At 35.4% G+C, this 15,200-nt stretch overlaps 1 protein-coding gene and 2 pseudogenes across 1 annotated transcript; 2 read left to right on the forward strand and 1 right to left on the reverse strand.

The window, feature by feature from the left end:
- The first annotated feature begins 2,549 nt into the window (after window positions 1–2,549).
- LOC129872976 (uncharacterized) lies at window positions 2,550–3,090 on the forward strand (annotated as a pseudogene).
- A 318-nt stretch (window positions 3,091–3,408) lies between these two features.
- LOC129880727 (probable metal-nicotianamine transporter YSL7) lies at window positions 3,409–10,165 on the reverse strand (annotated as a pseudogene).
- Window positions 10,166–12,635: 2,470 nt separating this feature from the next.
- LOC129876947 (uncharacterized) lies at window positions 12,636–13,755 on the forward strand. The gene has a single exon (XM_055952428.1). The coding sequence runs from the start codon at window positions 12,743–12,745 to the stop codon at window positions 13,265–13,267; it is 525 nt and encodes a 174-aa protein (XP_055808403.1). The 5' UTR covers window positions 12,636–12,742; the 3' UTR covers window positions 13,268–13,755.
- Window positions 13,756–15,200: the final 1,445 nt, after the last annotated feature.

Below are 15,200 nucleotides of genomic sequence, written 5' to 3' on the forward strand. Positions count from 1 at the left end.
AGTTCAAAATTTACCTTTGGTATTTCTTGTCACACTTTTAAAGATTTATTTGTAATTGATGTATTTTATACTTATTACACACATGTTTTCATAGAATTTTAATCATTCTAACGGATTTATAAAAGTTCACATGGGCTACACATGCAACGCAAATATCCAAATATATATATATATATATATATATATATATATATATATATATATATATATATATATATATATATATATATATATTACCGCCCATCAATAGACACCAGGCCTGAAGTTGAGTAATCAGTTTCAACAAGAAAATATTTCTCTGTATTTCCCGCTAAAGTTCTCCCCAAATTTCAATTCTTGATCGTCAATGGCTGAACAACAGTCATTGATAATTTGGAGGAAGAAGACATTCTGTTACAATTTCTTTCCATCGAAAACTTAAGAAGAAGTAAACAACACACCATGGGTAGTGACTGGAGAGCTAATAGAGACAGGCCCGGCCGTGATAATCAATCAGAGTTGGCGCTTGAAGAAAAAGATTACCCATAAAGAACTCGCTCAAGGAAATCTGGTGATTTCATCTTTCGACACGTTTGAGTACATTCTTCCACACTGGAAGTTGGACAAGGCCAAAAGTTTGGTGAACGGGTGCGTGGTGCCTGTTCGTGTGTGGGATATAACAGAGAAGAATGACCTTAAGAAGTATGAAGATGAAACTGTTAACTTTAGGAAGCTGAATGATGGCTATTCTCTAATGATCGTGGGATTGTTCAATGACCGCAGATTGGGTATTGGTGATGAAATTAGGCTATATTGGGATCCTAGGTTTTCAAAGTTTAATTTGGAATTAATTTCTAAGGTTCGTGATTCAACAAGTAAGCCTGTATTGATTCATTTTGATTAGGGGCTTGTAGAAATTGGGATATCTTCAAATTTTATGTTCAAATTCTGCAAATTATTCAAGAATTAGGACCAAAAGATGATGATTTTTGCAGATACCCAAATTTTGTCTAATTTTGCAAGAAAATACTTCTGGCTCAATCTTGTGCTTCAGTGCATGATTATACAGTCTTGAATGTCGTGCCTGAATAGCTAAGAATTGAATTAGAGATGGTTGTGCAGTTTTGAATGTCTTGTAATAGCATGTAATAGTTGGAATGTATGGAGTATGAATATATCATGATTCTTGCAGATACTCAAATTTTGTCCTCTTAATCTGCTTTTCTATTTGCAAGAAAAGGTTTCTGGCCCAATCTGTTATCTCTTACTAAGAGATGAGCTTCGATTCATCCGTTCGCTCCCTAAGAAAGATCTTGAATGTCTGTAATTTAGTGCTTGATCAATAGCTAAGAATTGAATTAGAATGAACAAAGAACTGATAGTTAGAGATGGCTGTACAGTTTGAATATCTTGTGATAACTCGAGCTGTTTGATCACAGTTTTTCCAAAATATCTTGTAGTAAGTAATGTTCTTGAAAGATCTTACAGCAAGCACATTCTTTCTCAGTTTGTATATTTCTTTTGACAGAACCTCTTCTGCGTTTTTTCTGATATCATCTATCTTCTTCACTACTAGATTTTTCTTTGTACTTGAATTTTAGTAACCAAATGTCTGCTATGGCATTAGTCATTGTAGTTCACCTAACAGTAACACCAAAGAGACGGTGTCCATTTTGCTGTTTTCTGGGCTAGTGACTGCAATAAATGCAGCAAGCAGATATAAAGATGGTACAAAAGGCAAAGTTTTAATAGTCATTCTGCCGGAGTAGGGGAACCTCTATTTTTTTGCTAAGCAAGTTAACTTCAACAACTTGCAACTGCTTATACCTAAGACTCTGTACAATAGTATAGAATTGTGTTTGAGAAAAGTTTTAATTGTCCAATGAATTCTAAATTGTATTGTTATAGTGCTCTCTGTTTTAAAAAAAAACATTTTAATAAGGTAAAGTAAAATAGGGGTGTTGTAATGTACTTGAGGCATGAGGGGTTTAGTGAGGACCCAATAGTTTAGGTATGAAAGCCCTAACTATTGTTAGTATGTAAAATAAGCATCTGCTATTTGATGATCAGTTGCTACTTTCATATTCTGCTGCAACACAATGAATCACAAGTTCACTCACCAAACAAAAGAATAATTCTGCTGTCTATAAGCACCCAAACAACAGAACAAGGGAAATTGAACAGAAATAACCACAATGTAATAAATGAAACAGCTTGAAGAACCCGTATAAACCTCTTTGCAATTTTGAGGTGAGAGGTGGAATTTCAGAATTGAGATGAAAGTGAAGGAGAGTTTCAATTTTTATAGGTCCTTAATACTGTTGTAGCTGCTGCTTGGAGGGGCTCTTTCTTTCAATATTAGACGGCAGAGTTTGGGCCCTTTAGCCTTTAGGTATAGGAAGAAAATCTGCCCCTGCAAGTCGGAGAGTTTCAATTTTTGGTTCGGAGGAAGAAGACATTCCAGAGAAAACAGAGAAGAGAAAGAGGGGTTTTGGAGGGGTTTAATCAACATCCTTTAACTGCCAACTTGGAATAGATAATCATTTTTGGGGAATTGTATCGTTGTAACAGTTTCTTCAATGTCTGATCAAAGAGCTTTCCTTAGCCTGAAGAAGACCTTCTTTTACAATTTCTTTCCATCAAAAGCTGAAGAACAAGCTTGCAAAGTTAACAACAATCCACATGTAGTGACTCGAGAGCTAATTGAGATACGGGATGTATACCCTCCCCCGAAAATCGATCTGGAAAATCCATGGCAGATCAAGATAAAGATTACCAGTTACGAGGTCGAGGCAAGAATGCTGGTGATTCGATTTATCGAGACATTTGAGTACATTCTTCGATACTGGACATTGGACATTGGACATGGACAGAAGTTTGGTGAACAAATGCGAGGTGCGTGTTGACGTGTGGGATGTAACCGCTGAGAATTTCCCTAAGAAGTATGAAGGTGAGAGTATTTACTTATGGAAGTTGTACAATGATGACTATTCTCGTTTGCACATTGAATTGTTCAACGATAGCAGATTGAGCATTGGTGATGAAATTGGGCTATTCTGGGATCCAAGATCATCAAGTTTAATGTTCAAATTACTTTCTAAGGTTTCGTGATTCAAGAAAGATATTGATTCATTTTTAGAAATTGGGATATCTTGAAGTTTTATGTTCAAACTAGCGGTCTGTACAAGGACTATGTGATTAAAACAGTCGTCACTCATTTGTCATTCATGCTTTACAATTAGTAGTCTTAGACTAAACATATATATTTGTATTTTTCTCCATTTGTGCTTTTTTTCATTCACATTGTGAGATATTTCATAGACACAGGGAACAAAGTACAGTGAAGTATATGTTGCAGATTAAAGGTTCAGCTTTATTGGATGTGCAATGGAAATGAAACAAAATTTCTATTAAAACAAAGCGTCTCTAAATTTGAAATCAACAAGAATATATAGAAACTCAACTTGTCTGAACGCTACTAAATATAAAATAATATGTTAAGCTAAAATAACCTAATTTTGACAGTTAAAGACAGTCAAAAGACTTTAAAACTTAAGAGGAAGGGATAATAGTGCTCTGTACAAGGATTATGTGGCTAAATTTCATGCAAAATGGAGCTTTGACATCAGCTAGAGCAAGAACAGATGCTGGAATTCCCCACAAGGAGTCACCACATATTAGACCAGAGGCCACTGCAGGTCCAAAATCTTTTGCCTTCTGCTTGTTATACATTTGCCAACCGAATAGGATCAATGACCCTAGACACATGTCAATGGCAAAGTTGCCTCCAAGGTAAAATGGTATGGCCATGCACATTGGACTCAGAATGAATCGATAAATTATATACTTGGTCTCAAATTTCTTCAGCAGTTGAGTCACTAGGTTGATGAGAATAGCAGCTAGAAAGAAGCAAATAGAGAAGTTGAGGCAATGTTTGGGTAGACTTCCAAAACCTTCAACACCGAGTAGGGCGATCCACAATACATGAGAGCATATGGTGCAGGGTATGAACCTTCTGGATCACCTAATTGATAGGCAGTGTTGAAAATTCAGAAGACTAGAGGGGTTATGACAAAACCCATGGAAGTACCAATGAGTTGGCTAAAGAACATGGAACGCGGGGATGTAAGGGTTAAGTAACCAGTCTTGAAATCTCCCATCAAGCCAGAAGTTATGTCTAGTATGCTCATCATCAAACCACATGAAGCAAGTCCAACAATCACTCCACCATTCTCCAAACCAACCCAATAACTAAATGTGAGGATTGCAATTTTTCCATAATTTGAGGCAAGGGACCAATCTGTGAGGCCGGCTCCATAGGAATTGTAGAAGTCCAATATAGGAGCAATTAAATAGGCAACCAAAACGTGATACCATTTGAGTGAGTGGAAGATCATGGGTACCACAATGATTGATACTGCTGCAATACTAGCGTATTCCAAAGCAGCTGCCCAGTTGGGAATCTGGTCTTTCAAGAAGTAATCATTTCGTATCTTCTCGTCATCATCGTCTTCTTCTGAACAATCTTCCTGAGGACTACTCTTCCTCTTTATGAAACTTAAGATTATGACCACCAACATGTAGGCAAAATGGAAAAGGCCATCACCAAGCATCATGGCAATTGCGATAAATACCTTGTATCCTTGGATAACATGAAGACTTGTTGCGGACAAATGGGCAGAGTACCAGTCGCCTTTCTTCGCTCCAATCATTGGCCACGTCAAAGCCCACGATACTAGCACCATTTAGCAATGATATGTTGACCATGGAGGGGCAAAGCATACCAACTCCAACATATGTCGACAAGAAATCAAAATAGAACCTTTTCGCAAAGGCTTGGGAACCAAATGTATGCAAGCTAGCAAATCCGCTCCCTTTATCACGTGCAAATATCCACTGAATAGCCCCAAATATAAAGCTAAACCCGAACGATTTGAACAAGGAACCAACTTGTTTCTTGGCGTGGTTAGCTCCTTTAGGAGTGTGGAAACAGTTGATAAGGTATGCAGTTGTCGTTCCACTTGGATACGTCAACTTGTACTTCATTATCATCATCTTTCTTAGTGCGACAATTCAGAATAGGCCGGCAAAGCTGACAACAAGAAGATAAGGAAGCATCCAAGTAATAGCAAGTTTCTTAGTATTAATTGGTATATTTCCTGCATCTGCCTGAGATGCTATGTATGGACTCATTCCCAACATATAACTTGCTGTCCCACTGCTAAAAGCAATGCCAGAAGAAGCAACAACACACATCTGTATGAAGGTATTCTCCTGCCTAGTAAAAGGCTGCTTCAACTTTCCGAATTTCTCAATGACAGCTGTCCATGATCTAATCCCGGCGAATCCCAAGAGTCCAGCTACGACATTGAGAGAAGGGATAACACCAGTTGCGAGATTGAGTTTGCTAACAATGAAGTTGAAGACGACACTGAGGATCAATCCATGTTAGAAAATGAGATTTTCTAGATAGTTTTTTAGTCTAATAGTGTTCTCTTTTAAATATTATGTTTGGTTTGTAAAGGAAGGGTAATCCTTGTTTTATGGAATTTGTTTTGTAAGTGGTTGGATAGGTATAGACTCTACTTACTTTTTGAAAAAGCTTATATAGCTATATGTATTCAAGCCTTATGTAAGATGTCATATGAATGTAAAATCTGTTGCTAAACCTTATTTTTTCTTATCTGTTTAAAAATCTAACAGTGGTATCAAGAGCCCTTCTTCTTGAGGGATCTGTGAAGGCAAGAAAGCCAAGGTTTTCTCCAGTTCTTCTAAGGTGAGCTGAGCAGTGAGCAGCAGTAACATGGCATCCAACAACTTCTTGGGTGCAGGCCCTCCTATGTTTACAAGAGAAAATTATCACATATGGGTGATAAAGATGAAGGCTTATTTCAAAGCTCTTAGTCTATGGGAAACAATTGAAAGAGAAGATGATCCTCCTCCACTTGGACCAAATCCAACAGTTGCACAAATGAAGATTTATGAAGATGCGAAGTCAAGGAAACCAAAGGCTCTCACATGTCTTCATTCAGCACTTTCAGATGTGATTTTCACAAGAATAATGACTTGTGAAACACCTAAAGAAGCATGGGATAAGCTAAAAGAGGAGTTCGATGGAAGTGATAGAGTGAAGGCTGTCAAACTCTTAACTCTCAAAAGAGAATTTGAGATATTAAGGATGAAAGAAGGAGATACTGTGAAAGAGTATTCTGCCAAACTTGTGGAAGTTGTAAACAAAATAAGGTTGTTTGGTGAAATCTTTCCAGATTCAAAGGTGGTGGAGAAGATGATGATAAGCTTACCAGGAAGGTTCGAGTCCAAGATTTCAGCAATAGAGGAATCTTGTGATTTAAAGACTTTATCAGTTGCAGAACTGATCAGCAAGTTGCAAGCCCAAGAACAAAGATCAAGCATAAGAGATGGAGAAGTAGCAGAAATGGCATTTCAGGCACAACATAAAGGCAAGCAGATTGTGAAGGACAATAGAAGGATGGAAGGAGATAAAGTAGCAAAGGGAAAACCATGGAAGGAATCTTCAAAGAAAGGGAAGTTTCCACCTTGCAGCCACTGTAAAAGAACCAATCATCAAGAAAAAGACTGCTGGTTCAAAGGAAAGCCATCCATTCAATGTAGATTCTGTAAAAAGATGGGTCATATTGAGAAAAATTGCAGGGTCAAGCAGAATCAGCCACAACAACATCATGCGCAGCAGGCAAATTTTGTTGAAGAGTCGGAAAAGGAAGAAGAAAGCTTGTTTATGGCTACTCACGAAGAAAACACAAGCAACAAATCCTCATGGGTCATAGACAGTGGATGTACGAGTCATATGTCACACAATGAGCTCTTGTTTCACACACTTGACAAGTCGTTCAAAGCTAAAGTTAGGATGGGAAATGGTGAAACAATCGATGCACATGGAAAGGGTTCAGTTGCCTTTCAAACTACACAAGGTACAAAGTTTATACATAATGTGTTGTATGTTCCTTGTTTAGCATATAACTTGTTAAGTGTGGCTCAAATGATGTCGAAAGGTTGTTCCTTAATTTTTAAGGGCAAACATTGTTTGGTTTTTGACTCAAAAGATAGTTTGATTGTTAAAGTAGAAATGGTGGATAAATCTTTTCCTTTAGATGGGAAGTTTGATAATGCAAATTTTGCAAGTATGGATGAGTCATGGTTGTGGCACAAAAGATATGGGCATTTTAACTATGCTACTTTAAAGTCTATGTATGAGAAAGACTTGACTAAAGAGTTACCTGAGATCTCACTGTCTAAAGAAGTCTGTGAGGCATGTCAGATGGGTAAGGTACATAGAAAATCATTTCCTAAAAGTGCTACCTGGAGGGAAACTGAAAAAACTTGAATTAGTTCATACTGATGTGTGTGGACCTATGCAGACATCATCTTTAGGACAAAATAAATATTTTGTTCTCTTTATTGATGACTTAACAAGGATGACTTGGGTGTATTTTTTGAGTAACAAGTCCCAAGTATTTTCAGTTTTTAAGAAATTTAAAGCTTTTATTGAAAGACAAAGTGGTTGTAAGCTGAAGTCTTTGAGATCGGACAATGGTGGTGAATACACTTCAAATGAGTTCAATAAGTATTGTGAAGATATGGGGATTGATCACAAGTTGACAGTAAGTTATTCACCCGAACAAAATGGAGTCTTGGAGAGGAAAAACAGGACTGTTGTTGAAATGTCTAGATATTTGTTGCTTGAAAAGAAACTACCGCAAAGCTTTTGGGCAGAAGCTGTTTATACTTTAGTATATCTTTTAAATAGGTTGGCAACTAAAGCTGTGGATAAGAAAACTCCTATTGAGGCTTGGAGTGGAATAAAACCATCTGCCAAGCACTTAAAAATCTTTGGTTCGATTTGCTATTCTCATGTTCCTTCAGTCAAAAGAAGCAAACTTGAACCGAAAGGTGAATTGGGGATCTTTAATGGTTATTCATCGCAAGCCAAAGGTTATAGAGTTTTTAGCTTGCAAACAAAAAGTATTTCCATCAGAAGAGATGTTGTAGTAGATGAGCATGCTTTTTGGAACTGGGATAAGGAGCAAATTGAGAAAGATAATGCAGATTTTCAGAACTTGCGTCCGCTGCCTGAAATCCAATCATTTGGCTCTGAAAATTTGGAAAAAGATGAAGAATCAGATGGGGAATCCTCACTTGATTCGCCCATTTTGAAAATAAAGTCCCTTTCTGAGATATATGAAAGATGTAATGTTGCAATCTCAGAGCCAAATAGCTATCAAGAAGCATCAAGACATGAAGTTTGGATTGAAGCTATGAAGGAGGAGATTGGTATGATAGAGAAGAATGATACTTGGAAGCTGGTTGATAAACCAAAAGACAGAAATGTAATAGGGGTGAAATGGGTTTATCGAACCAAACTTAATCCAGATGGTTCAGTTTATAAATACAAGGCAAGGCTTGTTGTGAAAGGTTATGCGCAAGTTGCAGGTCTGGATTATGGAGACACATTTGCACCAGTTGCACGACATGATACAATAAGGCTACTATTTGCTTTGGCAGCTCAATCAAATTGGAAATTATATCATTTGGATGTGAAATCAGCATTCTTAAATGGACAGCTGCAGGAGGAGATTTATATCGACCAACCAGAAGGATTTCAAGTTGCAGGAATGGAGTATAAAATCTACAAGCTACATAAGGCATTGTATGGATTAAAGCAGGCTCCTCGAGCCTGGTACAGTAAGATTGATTCTCATCTTATTTATTGTGGCTTCAAGAGAAGTGAAAATGAAGCCACTTTTTATGTGAAGAAGGCTAAAAGAGGAGATGTGCTTTTGGTGTCACTCTATGTTGATGATCTTCTGTTAACAGGAAGCAATGAAGCTATGATAAATCAATTCAAGCAAGAAATGGAGACCAAGTTTGAAATGTCTGATTTGGGTGAAATGAATTACTTTCTGGGAATGGAGATTCGTCAAGCTACAAATGGAATCTTCATTTCACAGAGAAAATATGCATGGGATATTCTTAAAAGATTCAAGATGGAGAGATGCAAGCCTGTATCTACCCCACTAGTTCACAATGAAAAGATTTCGAAGTTTGAAGGAGGTTATAGGGATGATCCTGCAGTTTATAGAAGTTTAATAGGTAGTTTGCTGTATTTGACAGCAACAAGACCTGATCTCATGTTCGCAGCAAGTCTTCTGTCGAGATTTATGCATGCTCCGAGTCAAGTTCATCTTGGCGTCGCTAAGCGAACGTTGAGGTATATCAAGGGAACTGCTGATTTTGGTATTTGGTTTAAAAAGGAAGAGCAAGGGAAATTGATGGGTTATTCAGATAGTGATTGGGCAGGAAGCATTGATGATATGAAAAGTACTTCTGGATATGCTTTTACACTTGGTTCAGGCATGTTCTCATGGAATTCAAAGAAGCAAGAGGTGGTAGCTCAATCTTCTGCAGAAGCTGAATACATCGCCGCTGCTAGTGCAACTAATCAAGCTCTATGGTTAAGAAAGATTCTATGTGATCTGGAGCAAAATGACATTGAAGCTACTGTCATTAAGGTTGCCAACAAGTCAGCAATATCTATGGCCAAAAATCCAGTGCAACACGGTCGTAGCAAGCATATAAATGTGAAGTTTCACGCTATCAGACAAGCAGAGAAGGATGGCGAAGTTAAACTTGTTCATTGCAGCTCAGATCAGCAGATTGCAGACATCATGACCAAGGCTCTTCCTAAGGGGAAATTTGAAGTTCTAAGGGCTAAGCTGGGAGTATCCAAGAAAAATCTCAAGGAGGAGTGTTAGAAAATGAGATTTTCTAGATAGTTTTTTAGTCTAATAGTGTTCTCTTTTAAATATTATGTTTGGTTTGTAAAGGAAGGGTAATCCTTGTTTTATGGAATTTGTTTTGTAAGTGGTTGGATAGGTATAGACTCTACTTACTTTTTGAAAAAGCTTATATAGTTATATGTATTCAAGCCTTATGTAAGATGTCATATGAATGTAAAATCTGTTGCTAAACCTTATTTTTTCTTATCTGTTTAAAAATCTAACAATCCAGTCACCATTGCCCTCAACGTAATTTGTTTGTGCCACGGGGGAACATATTCGTCCTTGAATGCATTCTCTGTTGATACGACTTCCCATTCTTCATTATCCTCAGCTCCAGTCACCATTATTAATTGAACAAACAAACAAACAAATAGAGCAAGTGAAAAGTAAAAAGTTTGGTGTGTATAATTGTATGTGGGGGTGTTACGTCAATTTATATTAGAAATACCGTTTCCTGATTTGACATGGAATGGGAATAACAATAATTATCCTCATTACAAATACGGTTTCCTAATTTGACATGGAATGGGAATAACAATTAAACCTTTTTTATATTTTCTTTCTCACGCTAATTCCTCCGTTCAATATTAGTTGTCCACATTATTATAGATAATCGTCCCAAATTGTTTGTCAATTTACAAAATCAAATAGTTACAATTAATTACATTTTCTCCTTGCAATTTTGGATTGGCTTATTTTTAGTGATTTTAAACTGAAATAAATTTTAAACACTTTTAGAGTATTTGGGTAAGTTAAAAGAGTGCTTATAAGCACTTAGTTTTAAGCTAAAATTCTAAAAATAAGTCAAAAGCCACAAGTTAGAAATTCTAACTTATGACTTTTGGCTTATAAGTAAAAAATGAAAAGTCAATCCAAACATGCTCAATTCTTTTTTATACTATTCCCTACATTCCAAATAAGTAGTATTTCTAGTTTGGACTTGAAAAACTACTCATTCCTAGAAAATAAGGAGTGCAAAACTTACCTTTAATTAAAGAAAAGCTTATTATTGGTTCTTGGTTATGTAATTTTGGAAGAATAAGAGCACCACTTATTTTAAAACAAAATGAAAAAAAAATTAAAACACCACTTACTTTGGAGGGAGTATATTAAAAACATGAACACCTTTAAAAATATTGATTGAACTTTTTTTCTTTCATTAAATGACTTTATAATACAAAAAATTGTCATTTATTATTTTTCTCAAGTAATTATCATTTAGTTATTATCCTAATATTTACGATTTTGAAATAATTGTCATTTTGTATAATTGGCGCAGCATTTCTATACGTTTGTATAATTCGCTATACAATTCATAGTTTTTGTATAGCATTTGTATATTTCACTATACAATTCATGCACAACGTTTGTATAATTTGCTATACAATTTGTAGTGCTTGTATATTTCGCTATACAATTCGATTCACGCACAGCGTTTGTATAAATCACGCAAATTATACAAAACTCAACTGTATAATCGCGCGAATTATACAAAACTCAAATTATAATTACAGCTAGATGTTTGCCGCGAGTCATAATTAATTCAAATTATAGCTATGTTAGCTAATTAACTAGTATATGTTTGTTTATCCGCATAATTTTCCCTATTTAGTATTTTTAAATTGACCAAATTTTGTTTCTTAAATCTTTCCTTATTTGAATTGTATTAAAAATCCTAACATTTAAGACTTTAAAATCAATTACAAGTTTGTTTAACTTATAGTACTAATTTCTTTAACAAATTAACTAATCAAACTAACTTATAGTTATCATTTCTTATCTTGTTTGGCCATATTTCATTGTAAATTTATTTTTTACCTTACAAGAAAAATATTCTAAGTCTCCGACTTTTTCACTATACAAAGGAAAAAATATATATATTGAAGGAAGGTGTTCTTTTATGGTCTATGGAGCTTTATACTCTTTAACTAATCCAGAGTTATTTGACTTATAAAACATTGTTGGGTTATTGTATCCTGGAGGAGAAAAGCTGCTAAATCGATGAAGATTATGTCATAGTGGACTTGAATCTCTTTAAAGAGAGCGAGATGTCCGCATCTTAGTCCGAGTATCTATTTATCTATATTTGTTCATTTATTTTCAACTGTAATTTATGGTACTTTCACCGACACTTTATCTATTAATAATTCTAGATTTATTCTAGTTACACTCTTTTAGACTATGTTCAATTACTTTTAAATGAAATCTATCTGAAGTTTTTTACATTCAATTATTACTCATAAATGGATCCGTGTTCGCGCAGGCATGAAAAAGTAAATAAAATATGACTTGAATAATTTATGAGATTAAAAAAATCTCCATCAATTAAAAATCTCTACAAGACTTTAACATAAGCTACATTGATTATAACAGGTGAAGTAATAATACATTTACACATCAATTTTCCATATATACTCTCTTTAAAGTGAACGTTTAAACTACAAATGCAATGCAGTTTCATCTTACTGAAGAGACGATATGTAAATAACAATTTTTAATAAGTAAAAAAGTTTTTCCGCCTTGACTAATGCTGCCTAAAAATTCTCATTGTTTGCTTCAATATGAGTTGGCTTAGCAAAAACCATCTAATATTCCATGAATCGATGTATTATCTGCCGTTTTCATATAAATTCTATAACAATGTGAAATAGGGATATTCCACATATCATGTTTGTTGTTCAAGACTATCATATCGAAGAACATTTTGGTATATTCTACGTATCTTTAATTTTAGCTCCTGTTTGGCAACAACTTTTGAATTTGAAAATATTAGTTTTTGAAGTACATATCCGTATTAATTGTTCAGAAATCAATCTTAACAATAATAAATTTCTTTATTTCCCTCTCAAAGTTGGTTATTATAAATAGAAGCACTACTGCAAGTTAGGATTTACTGTTCATAAATCTCTTTTTCATTTTTGGATATCATTGTAACAATTTCTTCAATGTCTGATCAAAGGCCTTTCCTTAGCCTGAAGAAGACCTTCTTTTACAATTTCTTTCCATCAAAAGCTGAAGAAGAAGCTTGCAAAGTTAACAACACTCCACATGTAGTGACTCGAGAGCTAATTGAGAAACGGGATGTATACCCTCCCCCAAAAATCGATCTGAAAAATCCATGGCAGATCAAGATAAAGATCACCAGTGGCGAGGTTGAGGCAAGAATGCTGATGATTCCATTCATCGAGACGTTTGAGTACATTCTTCGATACTGGACATTGGAAATGGCCAAAATTTTGGTGAATGGTTGCGGGGTGCATGTTGACGTGTGGGATGTAACTGCTGAGAATTTCCCTAAGAAGTATGAAGGTGAGAGTGTTTGCTTATGGAAGTTGTACAATGATGACTATTCTCTTTTGTGCATTGAATTGTTCAACGATAGCAGATTGGGCGTTGGTGATGAAATTGGGCTGTTTTGGGATCCTAGATCTTTAAATTTTATGTTCAAATTACTTTCTAGGGTTTCGTGATTCAAGGAAGATATTGATTCATTTGTAGAAATTGGGATATCTTCAAGGTTTTATGTTCAAATTATGTTAAACGATTCAAGAAATATCACAGCTTTGTAAAATAGAGCATGATTCTTTTCTCAAATTTAGTCAGTTTTTTGTATTGGAATATCTGGGTTCTTAGCTATGATGATTCTTGCAGATACCCAAATTTCTGTACTTGTATTTTCAAGAAAAGATTGGCTGACATTTCTGGCCCAATCTGTTATTAAGAGATGAGTTTCCAAAACATCTTGTAGTATTGTTCTTGAAAGGTCATACAGCAACCACATTATTTTTCTTTACTTGATAGAACAGGACAAAATTTTCATCCGAATGGAGATGGTGATCGTAATGGATGGTCATTGCTCGTGGCTCATAGCAATGGGTGCAGCAGGTGAAAATGCCAAAGGTGAACTTATTCATCATAGCCTGAGTAGCCTTTTCTGACAGAAGAATGTTAATGAATTCTCAATTTCTCTTAGAATCTGCTGATAGTAATCAAGTGAGAAATCATCAACTTCTGAACTAATAATCCTGAATAGAGTGCAGTTTATAGATATTTATAGAAAATAAGTGTTGATGAATGTTTGAATAGAGCAATGTGATTTCTAAATTCATTAAGTCGACTATTCGAATCCTTGCACTTATAATCAAAGAAATCTGTTTCCACATAATACTAGTTTCCTGATTTGCCGTAACTGAAGAGTCACAAGCTTTCAGTCCAAGTGCTTCGTAACTGCTGCTTGGAGGGGCTCTTTCTTTCTCCTCGGGAGGACTATCTTTCAATATTAGATGGTGGCGTTTGGGAAGAAAATTTACCCCTGCAAGATGGTGAATCTCAATTTTTGGCCATTGCAGAAAATAGATAAGAGAAAGAAGGGTTATGGCGGGGTTTATTGTTAAAATTAAAACCGACTTCAACAAAGTCAAAAGTGGCAAGATTAAATATGAGGAGTTCAGTAAACTAAAGAGGGAGGAATTCAACTTGGCAACGTAAACTAAAGATGGAAAATTCAAATTGGTCAAAGTTGGCTGAAAAAAATCATACCTAGAGTCTTCTATATGGAGGTATAGATTAGCTATAAATAAATGTTTATATGCATGTAATTCTGTGTGTTTTTAGAAAGAAGAATCAAAGCTTCTTAGAGAGTTAAGAGAGAAGAACTGAAGTTCTTAAAACTGAGAGTTTTCTTTTTGTCTATGTGTGTAATATTTTACTCCTTATGTACTAAAATTATTTGGTCCACTACGCTTTCAACAAATGGTATCAGAGCTTTAGTTTTATACACGCCACGATGTCAAATATGTTCTAGTTTCAAGTCCCAAAATTAACAAAATCAAATTATGGCAACTAGAGTATCCAGATGAAAGTCCTACTTGATGCAATTGATTATTGGGATCTGGTTGAAATCGGTTACGATGTGCTAACTAATGCAACAGCAGAGGCGGCTCTATCAAATGAAGAAAAACGAGTGCTGAGAAAAAATTGAGAAAGAGATAGCAAAGAGTTGAATGCAATTCATCAAACTATTGATGAATCAATCTTTGAAAAACTCTCTGGAGCAAAAACATCAAAGTAGGCATGGATATTTTGCAGAAATCTCTTCAAGGAGTAGAAAAGGCCAAAAGGGTACATTTGCAAACACTTAGAGCTGAATTTGAGATGTAGAAAATAAAAATATCAGAAAACGTGGATGATTATGTCATCCGAGTTAAATCGGTGGCAAACGAGATGAAAAGGAATGGAGAAGTTCTTGATGATGTTAGAATCATGGAAAAGATTTTGCGGTCATTGGCATGCAAATTCAATTACGTGTTTGTCGCCATCGAAGAATCAAAGGATCTTTTACAGATATCTTTTGATGAGCTTATGGGTTCTTTTCAAGCCCATAAGCAAAAGATGAAGCAAAGT

Source organism: Solanum dulcamara, chromosome 2, assembly GCF_947179165.1.
Source record: "Solanum dulcamara chromosome 2, daSolDulc1.2, whole genome shotgun sequence".
Taxonomy (NCBI): domain Eukaryota; kingdom Viridiplantae; phylum Streptophyta; class Magnoliopsida; order Solanales; family Solanaceae; genus Solanum; species Solanum dulcamara.

What these genes read in the sequence shown, in the direction of transcription:
- LOC129876947 (XM_055952428.1), top strand. Translation starts at nt 12,743, where the DNA reads ATGTCTGATCAAAGGCCTTTCCTTAGCCTGAAGAAGACCTTCTTTTAC.